The sequence below is a fragment of the Phodopus roborovskii genome, unplaced genomic scaffold, assembly GCF_943737965.1.
Source record: "Phodopus roborovskii unplaced genomic scaffold, PHOROB, whole genome shotgun sequence".
NCBI classification, from domain to species: Eukaryota; Metazoa; Chordata; class Mammalia; order Rodentia; family Cricetidae; genus Phodopus; species Phodopus roborovskii.
Window position 1 is genome coordinate 8,679,470 of NW_026126585.1, and position 21,882 is coordinate 8,701,351.

Sequence of the window (21,882 nt, forward strand, 5' to 3'; positions counted from 1 at the left end):
ATGAAACTAACCAGCAAAGACACCAACAATTATAGACATATTCACAGGAATCAATGAGATTCAAGCATAAATAATTGCCTTGGAGCAAAGAAAAGCCTAGTAACAAGAGAGTTCACTGCTGAATCTTTAAGACTTAACACTGAAGTGTTGTATCATAAAACACAAAGAGACAAAATATCACTAAACTCACTGTATAAAGACAAAATTGCACACAACTAGATAAGATACAACATAAAATGTCTTTAGAACAATTAGCCAGATAAATGTAGGTGAAATTTTCCACTAAAACATTTGTGAAACAAATTCACAAATGTATTACAAACATCATAAATGTCCTTGTTAGGTTTAAGTGCCAACATCCATAACCTAGGAACACCTGTAAGATAAGCCTGGATTGGCTAATTACTTAGATCAAGCTACTATGTGGGCCAGGCTATGGAAGACTGTTTTGATTGTTAAATGATATGTGGATGGTTCCAGCCCACTCTGGGCATCACTAATTCATAGGTGGTCATGTACTGTGTACGTAAAATCTATTTGAACAAAAATCTGCCTTTGAGCCAGCAAACAGCATCTTTGATTGCTCCTCCCTCATTTTGGCTGTGAAGTGATTTCTTTGGGCAATGATGTGTGGAGTAGCATTCAGGCCTACCTTCAGTTCTTTCTTGAGTTCTTTCCTTAATTTCCCTCAATGATAGGCTGTGACTTAGAATTGTCAAAAGGATGAAACCATTCTTCCCTTCAGTTACTTTAGGTCATGGTGCTTTATCACAATAGACAGACAACTAGAACAATATACCATGACCAAATAACTTTTATTTCAAGGCTTCAGTATCAGTTCAGCAACATGCTAATACATAAATGAAATGTAACACATTAGAGACAGAAATCACATGGACCCTCAGTGCAGATAAAGCTTTGACAAAGCTTTAGCAAACTGTTTCATGATAACATCCCTGAAGAAACTAGAAATAGAAGGAATGCACTTCAATATAAAAAGGTCCTGTGTAAGACTATATCCAACCCTATGCCAAATGGGGAAATTGATAGCGTTTCCACTAAAATCAGAAAGAAAACAAAACTGTCTATTTTCTCCAGTTTCACTCAATGCAATACTCAAAGGTCAATTATAGCAGTAACACCAGAAAATAAAAACAGAATAAATAAGAAAGGAAGAACTTAATGTATTCCTATTCCTGATGACAGATCCAACATTAAAAGGCTCTAATATCTACACCAGAAAATTCTTAGGTCTGATGAACACTTTTAACAAGTGAGATTGTTCAGTTGGCAAAATGCTGCCTTACAAACATGTAAAAGCTGCATGTGACAGGGCATACTTGTAATTCCAGGACTAGAAGGAAACAACAATTTATGGAGCTTGCTGGCCTTCCAGGCTAGCAAACTGGTGAGCTACAGGTTTAGTGAAGGGAACCCATCTCAAATATAAGGTAAAAAATGACTGAGAAAGAAGACATGTGATTTCAATCCCTGACATACAGAGAGAGAGAGAGAGAGAGAGAGAGAGAGAGAGAGAGAGAGAGAGAGAGAGAGAGAGAAAGAGAGAGAGAGAGAAAGGGAGGGAGGGAGGGAGAGGAAGAGAAATGAAGGCTAATAAACTAACTTTATGAGAGACAATGTGTAATAAGCTAACCTAACCGGAGGAGTGAAAACTGCTACAATAAACCTTCAAAATGTAGAGAAGAAAGTAAATTAAAAGTTCCTAAACCTGTACTCATTGATAGTCAAGACTGATACTGTAAAAATGGCTACATTACCAAAACCAAACTATAGATTCTATGCCATCAGCACAAAAATTACAATGAATTTTTTAACATACTATTAGAAAAAGCAAACCTAAGGTTTCTATAACCACAAAGATCAACAACAACACTGAAATGTTAAACAGAAAGAAAAATGCCATAAACATTGCAGTACCTCCTCTAAAATTATCCAACAGTACTGTAACCAAACCAGCTGGCCCTAATAGAAAAACAGTCGTTCAGATCAATGAAATAGAGGCCCCAGGAATAAGTGCCAGAACCATTGCCAGCTATCTATCCCTTACTTAGGTATAAAAACCAAACATTAGACAAGAAAAGCGATCTCTACAACAAATGTGCTGGGGAAATTTGTCATTACCAAGAAAAATCTGAAACTACCCGTTAGTGAAGAAGATGGAACAAAAGAGAAGAACATTTTATCCACATCGGATGGCATCCCAGTACCAATTCTCTACCCGAAACACTGCAGGTATAGAGCTGAGTTACAGATATGTAAGGACCAATAGAGAGGTTGCTGACGAGCACTCGAATGCATCACACAATGAATTATTCGTTACTTACAAAAGTTGCATTTTCCAATAACATTGTGGTAGCGTTTGTTTCTGTATTCAGCTTAATGACGTGTCCATTGTCGGTTTTATATACCACATCTGTATCTGCAACAACAAAGACATCCACAATTGGAAAATGCACAAGATAATGAAATATCTGTAAGGGAGAAAATGTGCATTAAAACACACACATTAGAAACACCATTGTCAGCCTTCAATAACCCCAGCAGATTTCTGCTCTTGGCTCACATTAATCCTCCAGAAGTATCAGGAAACTGGCCCAACACATGCTTCATTGTGCAACGAACATAGGGTTATTGAGAGGGCTATTCATTCTCATGGCTTAACAAATAGAAATTAATTCTAATATAGGCAATCTGCCACCCATTTTGAAAGGAAGGAGGCAAAAGGAACACCCTCCAGCTTCCAAAAGAAGCTATTCTTTTCATCTACAATCCAGTGTTTAATTATAAGACCTACTGATTTACTATGCTGTAAGCCCATGTAGAACTACTCTTCTGCACACATGGGGCACTTTGCAGCCATCTGTCTCCATATGATTCCCACTCAACTGCACCCTCTTTGGGTCAGATAATCCTTTCTCAGGTATATTACTAGTTTTGTATAAGCACATATCAAAATCACCAAGGGTATTACCATACCATCCTATCTGTCTTGAGAAGTTTAACAGATGGTCTTTATTTGAAATAACTGCTTTGCCTCTAGATCGCTAAGCTTTACATATCTGTTGGTTACTTTTGGTCAACTTGACACATTAACTATAGCTGGGAAGAGGTGATTTCTACTGTGGAATTGTTTCTCTCATATTTGCCTGTGGACAATCCCCAAAGGGACAATACATACAGTGGACTAGATGCTCTCCCCTCCTGCATCCATGGACAGTCAAAAAATGACCCACAGGCCTCCTTAGCTTCTGCCTATAAACATTGTATCCATGCACAGCAAATGACGAATTCAATTTAAGATTAGGCATTCATGGGGTATTTTCTATTCCTTTCTTCTCTTCCATTCCTTCCTGCCCTAAACTGTAAAAAGCAATACAGGCTATGTGTTCCTTTTTTGTTCTTACTCACTGACCCAATCTCCTGTTATCCTGTATTGAAAGACAATGAACTTGATTAAATAGCTTTATTCTCACCTAACTCATCATTTGCCTCTTGAAAGATCTAATCTAAACTCCTTGATTTTCATGAACAAATCAACACAGTCTGGAAAAAAAAAAAACATGCCCTCAACAAACATATCTCCATAGACTCTCACTGTGCTAATAGCCATTCGTATACCCTTGTACCCTTGTATGATAGAGATAAATATACCCTCCAAATCCTCAAAGTGGATTTATCTTCCAGAAAAGAAACACAAAGGAGAATCTTAAACATTGATGATGCCTGAGATCCTAGAGATAAAGCAGAACTGAGTGTATATTTCCACTATGAACAGTCCTAGACAAAAGGGAGAACATAATTCATCCTATGTGGGCTCTCACAGACAAAAAACAATTAACAACAACAACAAACTAAGTAAGATATAAGGAATTTTAATATTAAAGATATAGGTAGGAATATTAATCATCATTTCTCTTAGAACCCAAGTAGAAGGAAATAAAGCTTAAGAAGATAAGGACTACACTTAACATTGATAACTTTAAAGTCAATTTTATTGGATAATTGGATTTGAGATTTGTGAATACTATTAGCTCTTTATTCCCTGCCCACAAATTTCTACTTTCTTTTTTAAATCCATCTGTAATTCTTTAGCTCAATATGGAACAAAGATCTCATGAAAAAATACAAAGTCATTTACTATCTGTCTGTACTCATTGTTTTCCAAGCCATTCTTTCGAAACTAGTTTTCTGGTCCTTGCATTCATCCTCTCTTACTGCTTGACTTATAATCACTAGAGAATCCATCTGCTGATTCAGAACATCTCTTGCTACGTTAATAAGTAGCACTGTAGCAAAAGTGTTTCTAAACTGCCTCATACCTTGTTTGATATCAGGCAATGCAATATGAGTGACTCATCAAAGACTGAAGTATCTTAACATGGGATGATTAAGCTAGGTATGCTTCAAGCATTCTTAAAAACACAGTTTTATACATGCCTCTACAGTACCTTGATTAAATAATCTTTCGTTCCTTTCAGCTCACTGAATTCTAAGAGCCAATTATCCTAAACACATATTCAACTCAATCAGTTACCTAAAAGGAAAATATTTGACAGGATAGCATCCCTGTCTACCTTCCCCATCCTAAGTGCTTACATTTGCAGTCTCTAACACTTATCAACAAATATGGCTGTTACATCAGCCAACCCCCGTCCCCATAATTTGAACAACAAAAAGAAATACACAGCAGAAACTGGAGAGATGGCTTAACAGTTAAAAGTTCTTGTTTCTCTTTCAGAGGACCCAGGTTCAATTCCCACATTTACATAGTACTCACAACTGAAATTTCAGTTCCAAAAGATCTTGGTTCCATGGGTACTGCGTGTGTATGTATGTACAGACATACGTCCCACTAACACCAACAGATATAAAACTAAAGTATTTCTGAAAATAAATTCATACCAGTAAATCCTATATATTGCTTGACAAGTTGACAGGATCTAGAAACACCTCAGAGGTAAAACTCACTGAGGGATTTTCCAGGTTAGCTTCTTTAAAGATGTGAGAACCCATCATTCTATGGGCTTACGATTACTTTAAAAGTTAAAGTTAACTAAGCACAAGAATTCCTATCTCTCTGCTTTCTGACCAGGCATCAAGAAGAGCTTCAGCCCTCACTACAACATCTTCTCCAACATGATGGAGTATGTCCCCTGAAATGCAAGCTGAAAGAATCTCTTCATCCTGGGAATTACTCTTTTTGGGCATTCTGATACAGCAATGAAGAAATTAACTAATACAGTAACTTGGCCTGAGAAGTTAGACTAGGGTTGTGATAAACTGGTGATGGTATTTGCAGGCCTTTGAAGTGTGATTGCAGCAGGAAGGTATAAGTACTAGAAATGTCCTAGATTATTTTAAGAAGATCTTAACAGGCCATCCTTGTAGGAATTTGGAAGACCGGACTTCAAGAGAAATATGAACAGTGGAGGCTTGTCTTGTGGGACATTAAAGGGGAACATGGGCTTCATGAGTAACTAGGACATTCTTACACATGGGGACAAAGGATCTGGTTAAATTTTGTTCATTCCCTGAGAACTTGTGTGTGGCTGACTTTTAAATAAGTGAACTAATTGTTTTGCAGAGGAAATATTAAGACAACACTACATTCATGGTTACTGTGGCATGGTTACTGATCACTGCTTTTATTCATATCTACAGTGGGATCGAACAAGGAAACATGAAAAATGTAGTTTCCTAGAAAAGAAGCCTGAGAAAATTAAAAGTCATAGAAAATAGGAACAGCATCCTAAGAGTGAGAGTGTACCAGTTAAAAATTCTAACTTGGAAGAAAACAAATCCATTTGAAAAGAGAGATTCTGAACTGAGATGTTACCTGTCCCAAAACAGTCACCTAGACAACCAGAAGACACTTTGATCCAATGGAGCTCAGTTGACATACCAGCCTGGCAGAACAATATGGCTTCACTGTCATTGGAGTACTGGGCTGACAGACATGAAAGAATGAGGGGATTATGGAGGCATATACACAAAGCTTCCAGAAGGCCATGGAGACCACTTATGTATTATATAATAGCTTCAGCTTCTCTGAAGGGATTTCCTGGGGTAGGGGGCATAGCATGAGGATATGAAGACAATGCCTAATTCAAATGAAGACACTAGGATGTCAGTACTATCACAGTCAAGTAGGTACTACAAGGAGAGCTACAATCGTAGGACGAAGCTAGAACTTGTTGTGTGTGATGAAGGCAGCAGAGCCAGACTGGAGAAGTTACTTAAGCCCTTTGGAGCACAGACAATTCCCTCATGAGTCTGAAGCATTTGGAGTTTTCCCTGTTGAGTTTGTTTCCTGCCTTTGATCTTTCCTGGCTCTTTATATCCTGCCCTTTTGGAGTGGGTATATTCATTCTATGTCATTGCATATTGAAACCCTGTTAATTTGTTCATTTTATAGCCCGATATTAAGAAATTGTGCTACATCTCGGAAGAGATTTCTACTTTAAATGTTTATACAGCATTGGACTATTAAAATCAATGATGGTTTTTAATGCATTTTATGTTATGGAATTAGTTATGAACCTATGGAAACAAAGTAGGAACTATACTGGCTTAAGTGATATGTTTGAATGTCAAATAGACAGGGATGTGATTGTGATGGCTTATACCGATCGATCATAAACATAAAAAGAGCTAGAACAGCCTTGAAGACAAAGCTCTGTTAGCATCTGTGAGGGTCATTCTATATTGGGTTAACTGAGAAGATACATCTTGAATGTTGGTAGCATCACCCCACGAGCTGGACCAAATAAAAAAGGAGAAGCCATTTAGTGTGAACGTTGCTTCCTGACTGTGAATACAGTATGACCAGCTGCCTCACATTCCTGCCATTAAGTTTTCCTCAGCATGATGGACTGTCCCCCTCAGCTGTGCACTGAACCAAACACTTGCAACTTCCTTAAGTTTCGAGCAACGTCGAAAAGAACTAATGCAGAATGCAAATCCCCTCCCTCCAGATGCTTTGAATTTTCAAAATGAAATTCTCACATATAGTATCAGGTAATAAATCCCAATCCATGAACGTGTTATCATGGTGGTTTAATGGGAGGCTGACAGCTGAAAAAATTCAGAGTCTGTATGTATTAGCATAAAGTCACCTCGTTAGTTGAGGTTATTTTATTTCTTGCTATAAATACAAGAATGTGTTTCATTTGAGCAAGATAATATGATTTAATATTGAAGAATAATATTAAATCTATCTATAAATAATTCTTGAAAACTTAAAAAATAAGAGTGTAAAACGACATCATAAGTTTTTCTGAAACATTTGAATCCAAGCATTATCTTAATTTAAAATTGTATCTTTTTATATGTGTAAGATAAGTTTTCTGTATTACTCTATATTATTAAACACAAAACCAATGTCCTGGGAAACCAAAACTAAGAATTATAGAATGGCAAAAAGTAGGCTGTTTTCACAGAAAAAGTCATACTATTTCATAAATGATTTACTAAATATTGGGTTAAGATTCCTTTCCTTAATTAAGCATCTCAAGGATCAATCATGAATCCAGAGCCATTCATGATTGGAACACAGCAGGATGCCCATCCAACTAGTGGAAAACACTCCTCTAAGCACTGTGACAATTCCTCACCATCTCAGAAGTCTCCCTTCCACAAGAAAAAGCGTCCTCTATCTATATCCTTCCCTGAAACCTTGTACATTTGTTAAAAACAAAAAAGTTCCCCAGTAAATCATTGCAGTCTTGGTTCTTAAATATCTTTGATTTCTGAGGCTTGTGACCAGCCACTCATACTGGAAAGTATCATAAGCCTGTTCATCAAGGTCTCTGTCACCAATTTTCTCACCTGTTCAATAAACCTTTTACTTTTACATAACAATAATTGTTATGTAAAAGACTTCTATTCCACTGTGTCCATTACCCACACCAGTCTTCATACTCTTGCAGTGTAGTTGTGGCCGTCTCTCCTAAAATTGAAAACTGCCAACATCACTGTGAATTTGCAATTACCAATTCCAACCTGTGCTTTCTATTTCCCCTAACTCAACTTCACAGAGCTGAGTAGAAGGGTTTGAGTCCCTTCTCTCTTATCTCTGAATTTCTGCTTGCTTGGGTATTCTCTCTCCAAACATCTCTACAGGTCCCATTCTCTCAGAAGACACCTTCAAAGCTCAGCTATAAGCTTTAATTTTTCCCTGCTAGCATTTCTCTGAGTGATCATTTTACTGACACATTGTTCTATTGATTCTTGAGTCAATCCTTTAAAAATGTGTACACTAAACTCAGTAGATAAGGAGAGGAGAACATGTGGGACTAGGAAGATTCAGTCAGGGGACGAATAGACAAAAGTGAATGCTTTATAATTTAGCTACCTCCAGTCTTTCCTTCTTTCTTTCTTCCATATATTGTTTCTTTTTGTTATAACAAGAGAGGGTGTTAAAGTCCCATGTTAATTTTTTTATCACCTTTGATGAAGCTGTTTGACTAAGTATTTCTGTAAGAGACAACAGAGAAGCTAATTAAACAACTTAGCCCTCCTCCCTGAGAACTATTTATTTTTCCATAGTAGTTCCCAGGGTGGAAAAAAATAAAAGTCTTATTAGAACTTTGAAGTTATATTGAATTGGCATGTTGCAGATATTTAGTCACCCTATCTTGTACTATATTTAGTCTCCTTAACATCCTTTCTTATCTACCTGTGAGGATTCAGGCATTATGCTGGCCTGCCCCTGTCACCTGGCAGAATGCACTCAGGCAGTACTCTGGTCAGCCCAGGGTTCCCTGAGTACTAGTCTGCACAGAGGTGTAGAAGACCCCTCTTAAAGACAGACAGACAGACAGACACACACACACACACACACACACACACACACACACAGCGCATCCACTTAGACTCTTGTAGTTTTTTGTTCTTTGCTCTCTTTGCTTTCTTTCCAGCTCTTCCTCATCTCTTCTGTTCTGGGTATCTCTTTGTCTCTTTTCTCTTCTCTTCCCCCTCACTCCCCTTTCTAAATAAACTTCTCACTCAAGCTCTGTCTGCCTGGCATGTTTGTCCCTCTACCACAGTCGCCCTCAACTGGTGGTCCATCATATGGGACCCCATCCAACTTTATCCTAGAATTGAAGCAAAATAACAACACTACGTCTGGCCTGACAGTCTTTCTATATCAGGGAGGAAAAATAAAAACCAACATTACCAAACAGCTTTGGAAATGTATAAACCTAGTAGACAACTAACGCAAGAGCTAAGAATTGATGGGAGACGTCATTCTGTAAATATGTTTCTCTTATTGGTTAATGAATAAATCCCTATTGGCCATGATGCTAGGATTCGGGGAGAGGTAGGAGGAGATTCAACATATAAAGACTTGAGGGAGAAGAAGGTCGGGACACTCTCTCTGGTAAGATAAGACCACATGGAAATACATTGATAGAAATGGGTTTATATTGAAGACAGAGCTAGCCGATAAGAGACACTAGTAACTGCCCAACAGCTTTATATCTAATACAGCGTCTCTGTGTGTTATTTGGGGCTGACTTAGCTGTGAAACCAGAATGGCATTAGATAGAATGTGATACCTATAGCAAAGAGTTTCCTATTTTGCTGCAACCCATTTTTCTAGTTACCTTGAACTCTCATGTTGACAGAGCTTAGAGACACCTGGAAATGGATCATCTTAATTAAGGCATTGACTAGATCATACTGGCTTGTGAAAATGTCTGGGGGTGTTGCCTTTATTCTTAATTGAGGTAAGATGGCCCATCCAACTAAGGGTGGGACAATGAATTTTCACAATACCCCCATAGGTGTGACTGTAGATCAAAGATCAATTTCTGATGTCCTGATCAGGACATCACTCAATGCCACCAAGGGGCAGTTGATTTACACTTGAAAAAATATCTATGCAGTTTCATGGTGAGCATGACTCAAATTCCTTTGATCAAGATATAAAGCCAGGAACACAAATACATTTTACTAAAATGCTAACACAAGAGATGTCATTTTCATTGTAAAGTCTTAACTGTAAGCAATTAATGCTATTTCATGCACAAGTGTCAAACAATTGAATCACCTTTCCCATGACAAAGAACTCATCCAGGATATATAATGGACTGGTTGACAGCTACTCAACTGATGGTGTCTGAGTTTCGACTAAAATATGAATAGCAGCAATTTTAACAAGATCACTTTATTCTTATGATTCTTTGCCAAACAAACAAACAAATCAGAAGAAAATCAACTCCTCTAGAATTTTAAACATCTTTCCCCCACCCACTCCAGAATGTCTACTTAAACAACAGTAATTTAAGCACAGCTTTAATGGTTCTTAACATTTTTTTAGACAACACCTGTGCCCAAAGCTTTCTTAATTTCAAACACATACTCAAAGGCCTCTGCCTAAGTGTACAATCTGCTGTAGTCATCAGACAGAAAGAAGACTTAGTCTTGCCTTCTCTTAGGTATACATCTTATGCCAGATGAACATGTAAGAAATAAAAGCCTGATGTCTGATTTTCAAAACAAAGTTGCCTTGAGTCAGTGTAGGTCTAAATAACAGATGAACAGAAAACACTAGACCCCTACTGGTACTGTAACTACCCGAAACCACTCAGTGGATCTTCCCCAACCACCCAAACTTGAAATTTAGAGTAGAAAATTACTAGGAGCCAAGCTTGCCTAGTGACCTACAGAAAAGGCAGGATCAGGTGTCTGGTAAGTCTTAAAATAAGATATAAGAAAAGGCAAAAACTTATATGGTTGAGAAAAAGACAATGTAGCAGCAGAGGGAAGGCTTATCTGATGTGGAAGAATGCTCTTATTGATTACTTAGTCAAAGGGAAAGGGAGGGAGTGGCTTGCTTGCTGTAGAGCTTATATGCCTTTTATTATCTGCCTCCATCAGTATCTTACCCTGGCTTGGCTTTGCCAGGCTGTAAAATTAACTGCCTCGCCTTCCCTACTCTCCAGTGCTATTATTATGGAGTAAGGGTCTGCTTTTCTCATATCATAAACATTGCTTGTTGGCTGAAGGGAAAATTCTGATGGCAAAGGGCTTGAAGCATAAGCCCGAAGACCTGAATTTTGATCTCCATAACCTATGTGAAAATGTGGGTGTTGCTGTCCTTGTCTGTAATCTCCCTTAAGGAGATGTAAAAAGGCTGGTCTGTGGAGTTTGCTGGCCTGCAGCCTGACAGGTTAATGAACTCCAGGTTCTGTGAACACCTTGTCTGGAAAAATATAAAGTAGAGAATGACTGTGGAAGACATCGGCCATTCACTTTGGCTTCATACACAAGGACACAGGTACACACACACACACACACACACACACACACACACACACACACACACACACACATTCAAATTTGACACTTTTTATGGTACCAAAGGCCTGGAAATCAGTACCATCAAGGTTTATACAGTTGTTTTAAATTCATATCTATAAATGAATATGTAAAGATAACTAGGTAGATGAACAAATCACCTCCCTTTCTTTCTCTTCGGTTTTTTTTGTTTGTTTGTTCACCACTATTTTCCTTGCTTTTTGTCATCTGAAAAGAATAAATGGAATGGATCCCAATTTTCATTGCACAGGAGAACAGGCAGGTGACCATGTGTCCTATACAAAGTGAGCACTTTCTGGGCTCACTAGATGTCTCAGTGTGCAAATGTACTTGCAGCTGAGTCTAATGACCTAAATTTGATCTCTGCGACCCACAGGGGAGAGGGAAAGAACCAACTCTTACTTGCTGTCCACTAACCTCTACAAATATACACTGTAAGAGTACATATGTCTACGTACACATAACCCCAAAGCAAACTAAAATAATTTTGTTAAAAGCTGGACTTTTGAATTTGCATACCACTTCAGTACTGCGTCCCACTGTGTATGCTGGTTTTTTGTGGCATCACAGTATCTGGTGACACTGAGACAAGATGGAAAGATGGAACACATTAAGGGTAAGTGGAAAGCACAGGAACTCCTCACTGTGTTAGATTGACAATAAAGAGAACTGCATTTAAACAAGATGTCTATCCACATTTACAGTCAAAACCTATGCCATGGCTTTCTTATGGCGTCCATATAGTAATGACCATTTGACACTTCTAACCTCCGCCTTATTTCATGGGTCTGTACCTCAGACATCATGCTGTGGTATCACTACAAAAGGAAATGCTTCTCAGATAAGAATAACTATAAAGCATTCCACTTAATATTTAATGTTTATTTACTTTGAACAATATAACTTCAAAGCCATTAAAATAATGTATACAGCTATAGTCCAGATACATGAGCACAAAGTTCTCTCTTGAGAAACACATATCTATGTTGTATGGCTGGTACTGTTGTCCTCCTGGCTGACTGAGACATGGTTTCCATATACGCCAGTCTGACCTCCAACTCACTATGTAGCTGAGAATGAACTTGAACTTCTGGTTGTCTGGCCTCTAAATCCAAATCCTGGATGCTGGAATTACAGTGGTATACCAACATGTCATTTTATATGGTGCTGGACAATGAGCTCTGGCTTCGTGCATGTTGAAGCTCTCTACCAAATGAGTTACATCTGTAGTCACACAGGTGAGTCCTGGGCTGTATGGAGAAACATTACCTCAATATGGAGACATGATTACAGATGATTCTTAGCATCAACTTTGCTCTCTCTCACTCTCTCTCTCTCTCTCTGTCTCTGTCTCTCTCTCACACACACACAAATAAAAGGTAAAACCAACCCTACTCCTCCATTTCACCTGATAATTTGAGATTTATTTTATTTTATGAATATTTTGCCTGCATGTATGTATGTGCACCATGTTCACGCCATGCATTTCTGCAGTTTAGAAGAGATCCCCTGGAACTGGAGTCATGGGTTGTTGTGCGTCAACATATGGGTGCTAGGAACCAAAGCCAGGGCCTCTGAGAGAACCCTGAGTGTTGCCAACCAGTAAGCTACATCTGTAGCTCTGAAAGGAATTCTTTAGGCTGCTAATGGCCGCAGGTTAGGACGGTGGTAACCACTGCTGCTGACACACTTTTAAAAACTGTAACAAATGCTCTTAGGCTACACAATCCTCATTCCTATACAGACAAATTCTGCCAGGGTCCCTTGTTCCTATGAAAATAGCAGGAAACTTCTGATCTATGCTTTCCAGCTGCTCACTTAAAAGGTATCATGGCTTTATCCAATCATCTATTTCCTCTCAAACCTCTTAATTTTGACATCACCAATTAAACTTCACAGTGTTTGCCTTGTTGAACTTAGAAATTAGAGACATAATAAATTCTACACATGTAATCATGATGGTTTTCATCAAAACTTCTAGGCTCTGTTGTTAAAATGTCTATTGGAAGAGTTGGAACTACCCTTCACTTGGCTGTTTTGGTATCATCCCTGAATCCTACATGGATAACATGTAAAATCTAGTCATATAAGCTGTATTTGCTTTTCAAAATTAGCCTTCCACCATGATGCAGAATAATCAACTAGTCTACCAAATGAACAGAAAAAGGGTTGTTGTATCTTTGCTGGAGAGAGAGGAATACATATATGTGAACATGAATCAATAGAGGCTACAGGGGAGCATCAGATATCCTGCTCTATCACTTTCCATCTTACTACTTTGAGACAGACCGCCTCACTGAATCCATTTCACTGGCAGCCAGCAAGCCTCAGTCACATTCCTGGCTTCATTCATCACCACAGCTCTGGGGATACAGGCATGGGTATCCATGCAAGCATCTTATGTACTAGGAATTCAAACTCGGATATACATGCATAAATAGCATACGCTCTTGCCTACTGTCTACCAGCTCCTTAAGCCTGTTTTCTTGCCTTCTGGCTATGTATAATATCAGCACACCTAAGATTACAAAGAAAAAAGAGATACGGGGTCAATGACAGTATTTCCATTCTAGCTTGACTTTAAAGAAATACATAATCACTACAGAGAAAGCTGCAAAAAGAAAATATATCAAAGCAACACAAATGAAAGATTTAATGTGTTTCTTTTTAAAAACACGAGATTCCTTGCAACATGAGATATTAGTGTCTTATCGTAATTTATTCCCTGGAGATTATGTTTTTGGAGTGTGGGTAATAGCTCACTGGTAAAGCATGTTGTTAGCATGTGAAATATGCTGTTTGATTCCTTCAATGACAAAAAGAAAAAAAAAGAAAGAAAGAAAGAAAGAAAGAAAGAAAGAAAGAAAAAAAAAAGAAAAAAAGAAAGAAAAAGAAAAAACAGGTTTGGAATGGACTATGTCCTCACAACTCTCCACTGCCTGTTTTGAAACCTTAACACTATGTATCCATTTGGATACATAGTTTAAAGAAGGACATGCAGAATTAGAGAGCTGGAAGATGGCTTCATCTGTAAACTGCTTGTCTCCCAAGCATGAGAACATGAGATCTATCCTCAGAACCCACATACTTACCTGGGCCTTTTGTCTGCATCTCCAGTGCTTTGAGGTGCAAACAAGAGAATCCCTAGAGCTTACTGGCCAGTTAACCTAGCAGAATCAGGGAGCCGCTGGTTCAGCGAGAGCCTCAGTCTCCAAAACACGAGAAAACACCTACCATCAAAATCTGGGCTCCACAATCTCATACTCATATACTCATAGATATGAACACTTGCTCACACCAAAAGTCCCATTGCCTATTTCTCACTCCTGAAATGACCAAGCCACCATGGACCACTGGCATTACTTGGAAAAATACATTGAAACATCATTGAATGTAGACGAGGAAAAAGTTGTGATACATAAAAACAAACAAAAAAGAAAATACTGATGCTATAGTTGTGAACCTAAGTATTTAAAGGGAAGGTTTTGTTGTCTGACAAATTACTTCATGCTTTTAAACAACAGATGCTGTGACTCTTCAAATGCATAATGGCATGCGTTTATCTATCTCTGCATATTTCAATTAAATCTCTAAAGAGCAAAATTGATCACTGCACTCCAACAAGTATGTAATTAAATCATAAGGTAAGATGCAGTTGAACAGAAAATTGATTTAGCTGAATAAATCGGAGAAAATGCTGCATTGATTTAAAAAAAATGAAAGAAGCGTCAACAAGAATGATTGAAATTCAAATTCTCTAAGATAATTGGACCATGAGATGAAGAGAAAAAAAATACTTTTTAGAACTTTTTAGAACAGTTGTGGGATAGTTACCAATATCAGAAAACTATAAATAGGGACTGGAGTGGTCTATGGATCAATGGGTAAGAGCACTTGTTTCACAGGAATGAAGAGAGGAGTTCGGATCCTGATCACCCATGCATGCCTTTAACCCCAGAACTCAGGAAAGTAGACACAAGAGGATTGCCAAGGGTTGCTGGCTACACAAGGGTAGCTGCAAATAATAGCTCTAGTCTCTGTGACAGACCCTGCCTCAAAGGAGCAAAGTAAAGAATGATAGAGTAAGACAAGTGATGCTCTCTGCTGGCTTCCTTATGTGTGGGTACATGTGCCAATATGCATGGAGGCATGTATACTCTTACACACAAACATGTACATGTATGTCCCATATATAGAGATATATATGGGCTAAGATCAGAGAAAATGAGAGAGTAATTTAGCAATTTGGGGACATTAATATTTCTTCGTTTGGGAATTATTTGTTAAGCATTCTTTTACTTCTTTAATTTTTGAATCCTGTCAAAAACTCTGCTGATTGAAAAAACATTTGATGTTTCCATAGTCACGTGGTAGGTTTAGTTGTGTTCTGTCTTCTGTCTGGGATGTGATGTAACAGACTACAAGGTTCTGCTTTCAAAATGACTTTGAGCAGAGAGAAAGCATGGCTAAATCACTACCACTGTGATCTATTTCTGAGTAGGAAGGAAGGGAAAAACAGATGGGTGTTTTGTATCAAATGCTCCAAGACAGAAAGACTTATGCCCCCCACACACCCCAATGATTTTTACTATAGATCAGTAAAATGTAGGCATGGGAGACTCTAAGCTGGTGCTTAAATGAGAATATTGTACAATCGTACTGAAATTCTTTTGGAAGTCCTCAACCTTTCACTTGATTCAAAGATGCCTCTAGAACCTTTCGTTCATTTCAGTTTTAAACCATTGTTTTGTGCAGGGGGCACATACTCATGTGTGGCATGTGTGTGGAAACTAGAGTTGACCAGTGCTGGAAATCTCCCTTATCTGCTGTGCTCTAGTTTCATTTCTGTTACTGTGATGAAACATTCTACCACAAAATAACAGAGGGAAGAAAAGAGTTTGTTTGGCTCACAATTCCAAAGGTGCATCATTTCATGGAAAACAAGACAGACACTCCAGAAGCAGTCATACTACATCTATTTTAGCCAAGAGCTGAACATGTAATCAGTTCCTTGAAAAACTGTTTTCTGGAGAGAAATAAATACAGAAAGTTTTTATTGGGGACATAGATAATCTATCTATACTACATCTGTTGGTAATTATTTTTCCGTAAGAAGTGTGTTGTTTGTAACCAAAACAGTTCTCCCTTGCCATAAATTGTCATTCCCTCATATGAGAAAGTTCATTCTGAACAACTGATTGTAAGTAGGGGAGCGTCCAGCCCCAGAGAGGCTAGGTAACAAGGAGGGCCCAAAGAGGAACACGTGGATCTCCGTGGGAAGGAAATAGAAGAGATCTCCTGGGTAACCTGGGGGTTGGGGTAAGGGGAGGGGAATGAGAACCTAAATTTCAAGTTGGACAGGCTGGGGTGGGGAGAGTAACAATGCCTTGATGGGGAAGGGGTTAGGAAGAGTAACGAAATAGATGCCTTGATGGGGAAGGGGCTTCCAGGGTTAGGAGGAAACCTGGTGCTAGGGAAACTCCCAGGAATCCATAAGGATGACCACCCTAAGACTCCTGGCAATAGTGAAGAGGGTGCTTGAATGGGCCTTCTCCTGTAATCAGATTGGTGACTACCCTAATTGTCATCAGAGAGCCTTCGTCCAGTGACAGATGGAAGCAGATGCAGATTCGCAGGCAAGCACTGGCCTAGCTCCAGGAGTCCTGTTGAAGAAAGATTGTAGGAGCCTGCTGGGTCAAGGTCAAGTTGGGGGAACCCACAGAGACAGCTGACATGAGCTCCTGGTAGCTCATGGACCCTAGAATGACAGCTAGGGAACCGGCAAGGGTCTGACCCAGGCCCTCTTCATGAGTGTGTGACAGTCGTTTAGCTTGATCTGTGTGGGACTCCTAGCAATGGGATCAGGACCTGTCCCTGACACTTAAGCTTGCTTGTGACAACTTATTCCCCATGCAGGGATGCCTTCCCCAGCCTTGGTGCTAGGGTGAGGAGCTTGGTCCTGCATCAACTTGATGCACCATGCTTTGTTAACACCCATGGGGGGCCTGCCCCTTTCTGATTAGAGATGGAGTGTGGATGGTGGCTGGTTAGTAGGGGGTGGAAGGTATAGAAGGGACATAGGGGAGAGAAACAGGAGGAGAGGAAGGAGAGAAAACCACAATCAGGATGTAAATAATTGAAAATTTTAATTAATAAAAATATATAATATTAAACACCATATACCAAACAAAACAAAAATAAGTATGTGAGTGAATATTAAACACCATATACCAAACAAAACAAAACAAAAAATAAGTATGTGTCTAGGTCAGGGTCTTCAGTGGAAAAATAAGACAAGAGGAAAGTGTAACAGCTTTAGAAAAGTTATCCTCTAAGCATGTTGCAGAGCATCTGGGATCCTACCATCTGCCACCTACTAAGGTTATCTTTACCTTGCACAAAAGGATTCTGGATGAAAACCCAGGACTTTGGGTGCAGACTGGAGATGCCTGCCAGGAAAAACGTGTGTATGTGCTTTTACCAGGATGTATGATAGGAATTCTTTCTACTAAGGGGGAGAGATGTGAGCTGGAATAGTTTGAGATGGCAGAAAAGAATAATCTGCAAGTATTATAAGAGCCATGGCTCTCCAGTGAATCTTCAAGTCTTGAAACATTGAGGTATTCCTATCAGACTTGAAATGGACCAGCTCATTTTATGGGAGAGTCTGCCAACATGGACAAGCTTTAAGTCATCTATTGACAAACTGTCACTCCACGTGAGACTGCAAGTATGTGAAGTATAATTTTTTAAAGTATTAAAGATCACATTTGTTATTTAGTAGTACATGATACAGCCTGTGCAGAAGACATAGGACAACTTGAGTTGCTGAGAACTGAGTCCTCTCCTTGTTCTATGTGGGTCCCTGGGACTGAACTTGGGTCATCAGGCTTGGCAGCACACATCTTCACCCACTGAGTCCTTTGGCCAGCCCCGAAAGTACAGTTCAAAGCAAGCTGTGATTGTTTTCCTTAAGCTACTGGCAGCAGTCCACATTTGATCATGGTTAACTAAATCTTCCTTGTCAAATGTTTGGACCAGTTACATCAGCTGTTTGGAATTGTCTCTTTTCATTTGAAACCTGGAAACCTGTATAAGCCCTAAATATGGAAGAGATCAAAGCTACAGTGCATGCTGACCCTGCAGAATCTTTCTTCGCATAGCCACCCAGTATGTGATGCTAAGGAACCAGAAAATAGGTCTCTTAGGATTTGCACAACAGTTAAAGATAATATTCAGACTCTTGGAAGCAGGGGAGTTTCCAGATAACTCTTAGCCCTTGTAGGTTCTATTACGGGAATCCCATGTCAATCTGTCTCTGCAACACTAGATAGTAGGTATCATCCCTTCATCCCTTTTCCTGACCACCATTTTTTTTTTTTTTGGAGATTCTCTCTTTCATCTGAAACACTCCAGCAAGCCCCAAGGACCCACCTGTCTCCTCCCCTGCAGTTCTGAAGTATGAAGTATACATCACCACAACCAGCTTTTGTATACGGGTTCTGCAGACCTGAAATTTTCCCATCTGTACAAAGAAGACAGAGAAAACCCAGTGAGCTGTCTCCCAGCCTAGCTTCTGATGTTTCTAAAGTGTTTCTCATACCTTTCTTTCTTTACTTTCTCCACCGGCTGCTCTCATGAATCTGTGTGTGTGTGTGTGTGTGTGTGTGTGTGTGTGTGTGTGTGTGTGTGTGTGTTTGTATGCGCGTGCGCGTGTGCACTAATCCATGCATGTGATGATCAGAAGACGACTTTTTGGAATTGATCCCCTCCTTCCAAGGTGTGGGACCCAGAAACATAATTCAGATAACCAAGCTTACCATGAACCCCTTTACTCACTCAATCTCTGACCTGTTTTTAGCTTTTTCTTTCAAGGCTAAAGAGTCACTGTTAAATTGCAAGACCAAACAGGGTGATTGTGTTATGACACTATGGATCAGAGTGGCCTCGGCTGCCCTTCATCAGTCCATCAAGGGGGGTGAAAGAGAAACAGTGCTCTCTGCCGCTCTGTCCCTAGGGTTGAACAGTCACCAGTCAGGTGCGGAACTCGGAGATGTTTAGAGCTATTGCAACACACATCGCAATACTCACCTCAGGTTGCATATTTCCTTTTGCTAAATGCTTGCCGACTTTTCCTAATTTTGCATTCTGTTTACTCGGTCTTTCTGCAGCCCGCTTAATTCTAGCCACCTGTCGGCACAGACGGTGGCTTGCTCACTTCTGTGCAAGAGCCACAGATGCAGACCTGACAGATCATCCCAGTTAAACTGTTACTGCATTTTACTTCTGTGTCTTGAAAACAGGTCAAAGACCCCAAGAGAACAGATGTTACTCTTTAAGCGTTTCGTTTCTGTTTCTTTCCTCTCACCATTCTTTAGACAAACATGATCTGATGCACGTTCTCCCAAACATTATGTTTTTGCCTCAAAAAGACAACCCCCCCTGTTTCTCTCCTGAAATATGGGATCTGCTATCCACATCATTAGGTAGAGAAGAGGTTCAAGCCCCGTGCCCTGCCTCGCTTCTCCTGCATGCTAACTTCCTCGTTTTTTCCCTGGGACACAACTGGAAGCCGTGATAAAATAGAAGGTAACTGTCTATGCAGGCACAGAATGGTGTCAACACTATTCACAGGGGCTTTGTTCTAATCCACCTGTTCATACAGAACAAAGATGTAGCAAGCTAGTACCCTGGATATACCCCCCCAGTGTCAATCTACTAACTGACAAGTGATTTTCCTGGGTCAAGGAAATAAGAAAGAAAGAGCCACATGAAAATCTAATCCGGAAGAAAACAATGATGGGTCCCATTTGTTTTAGAGTGACTGGGATTCGTTTTATCTTCCACAGGAAAGACAGCCACAATACTGACTGTCATTGGCTGGTCATGACCTCTAGACCAACAGCTGTGGAGGCTCCATGGGACCAAAGTAGGCCCTCCCCTCCATATGTGGGAGACGCTTGTGTAGTTAGATCTATCTGAGGGGCCCTGACCGAAGGACTAGTATCTATCCCTAGTACACGAGATAGGTTGTTGGAGACCATTCCCTATGGTGGGATGCCATGCTCAGCCTTAATGCGGGGAAAGGGGCATGGTCCTGCCTCATCCTAGTGGGCCAGGCTTTGTTGACCCCTCACTGGAGTCCTTACAGGGGGGGGTTGAGGGAGGAGTCGAGGGGGTGGGAGGAGGGATTGAGAGCGAGAACTGTGGCTGCAATGCAAACTTGAATTTAAAAAGAGAGAGACGTTATTCTTACGGGGAAAATACCTTGAGGAGAAGTCAGCAATAAAATAGACTCTAGATGTCTTCCTGTGCCCTTCTATCATGCCTTGACTGACAACATGCAGAAGTAGCAGGAGAGGGGTAGCGCCTGCCCATTCTTACAGTAGTAACATTTGCTGCATTGCACAAAAGAACTAAGGCCTGAACAAGGCAAGCTCAAGAACGTCCAGTTTTTTTCCATCTTGTCAAGCTCAGCTTTGAGTTTATCGGTACCACTGGAGACTGAAGGGTAACAGCAGCTTGACAAGAGCCAAATCTGTCCTCACAGACTGGAACACATAACTCTGGAACTCAGTGAAATGGGTTGAGATACTTCATGGGGCTAAATAAGAATGGGAGACTGGAGATATCCTATCAAGGCACTCTGGTCTTCTATTTGATCGAGGATTACATATGCTTTCATTTAAAAGAATTATGAACACTTCAGGGCATTTTATTCTTTGATGGTTTCATGAATATATAGAATAAACGTTGGTTTTTTGCCCCCATTACTCTCTCTCTTTCTCTGTCTCACTCCCTTGACTATTAAATCCCCTCTTCTCAATATGTTCTACTTTTTATGGTAGAAGATAAGCATAAAATATTTTTATTAATTTTATGACAATAAATATACTTACACTACTAATAACAGTCACCACAACATATCTTCAAAACTATTTTCATCTTGAAAAGTTGAGTCTATCAGGCAGGTCCAACATTTCAATGATGAGCTGCCATGTGGGTGTTGGGAATTGAACCTGGGTCCCCTGGAGGAGCCACCAGTGTTCCTTACTGCTGAGCCATCTCTCCAGCCCCCTGAATAGTATTTACATGTTAACAGATTAAATCTCTTAGTACACAAAATATCTTCTTGTGGTGTATCTTATTATTATTCTGTCAGTATGCTTTTCAAAATAATTTTAAGTTTGTTTATTATGCACACATTAGAGTCCAAGCTTACCTTCAGAAGCCAGAAGACTGAGTCAGATCCCCTGAAACTGGAGCTACAGGCAATTTCTGAGCTGCCTAACATCACGAGGAACTGAACTCTAGTCCTCTGAGAGAGCAACAAGCACTCTTAATTGCTAAGCCATCTATTTAGAGCCTGTTAGTTATGTTTTAACACATATTTGAGTTTTTTCTTAAGTCAATATATCTACTTTTTAATGACTTTGACACCATATGTAATTAATAAAATTGCCAATTATGTATCTTAAGGCATTGACCTTGAGTTTTCTTGTATGAATTTGACAGTTTTCAGCCTTACACTCAGGT

At 39.5% G+C, this 21,882-nt stretch overlaps 1 protein-coding gene across 1 annotated transcript in view; it reads right to left on the bottom strand.

The window, feature by feature from the left end:
* Dpp10 (dipeptidyl peptidase like 10) overlaps window positions 1-21,882 on the bottom strand; it is a 604,540-nt gene that overhangs the window by 325,928 nt on the left and 256,730 nt on the right. Inside the window, exon 4 of the mRNA XM_051203984.1 lies at window positions 2,346-2,440. Within this exon, the coding sequence (XP_051059941.1) occupies window positions 2,346-2,440 (95 nt within the window). The remainder of the gene's footprint in view (window positions 1-2,345; window positions 2,441-21,882) is intronic.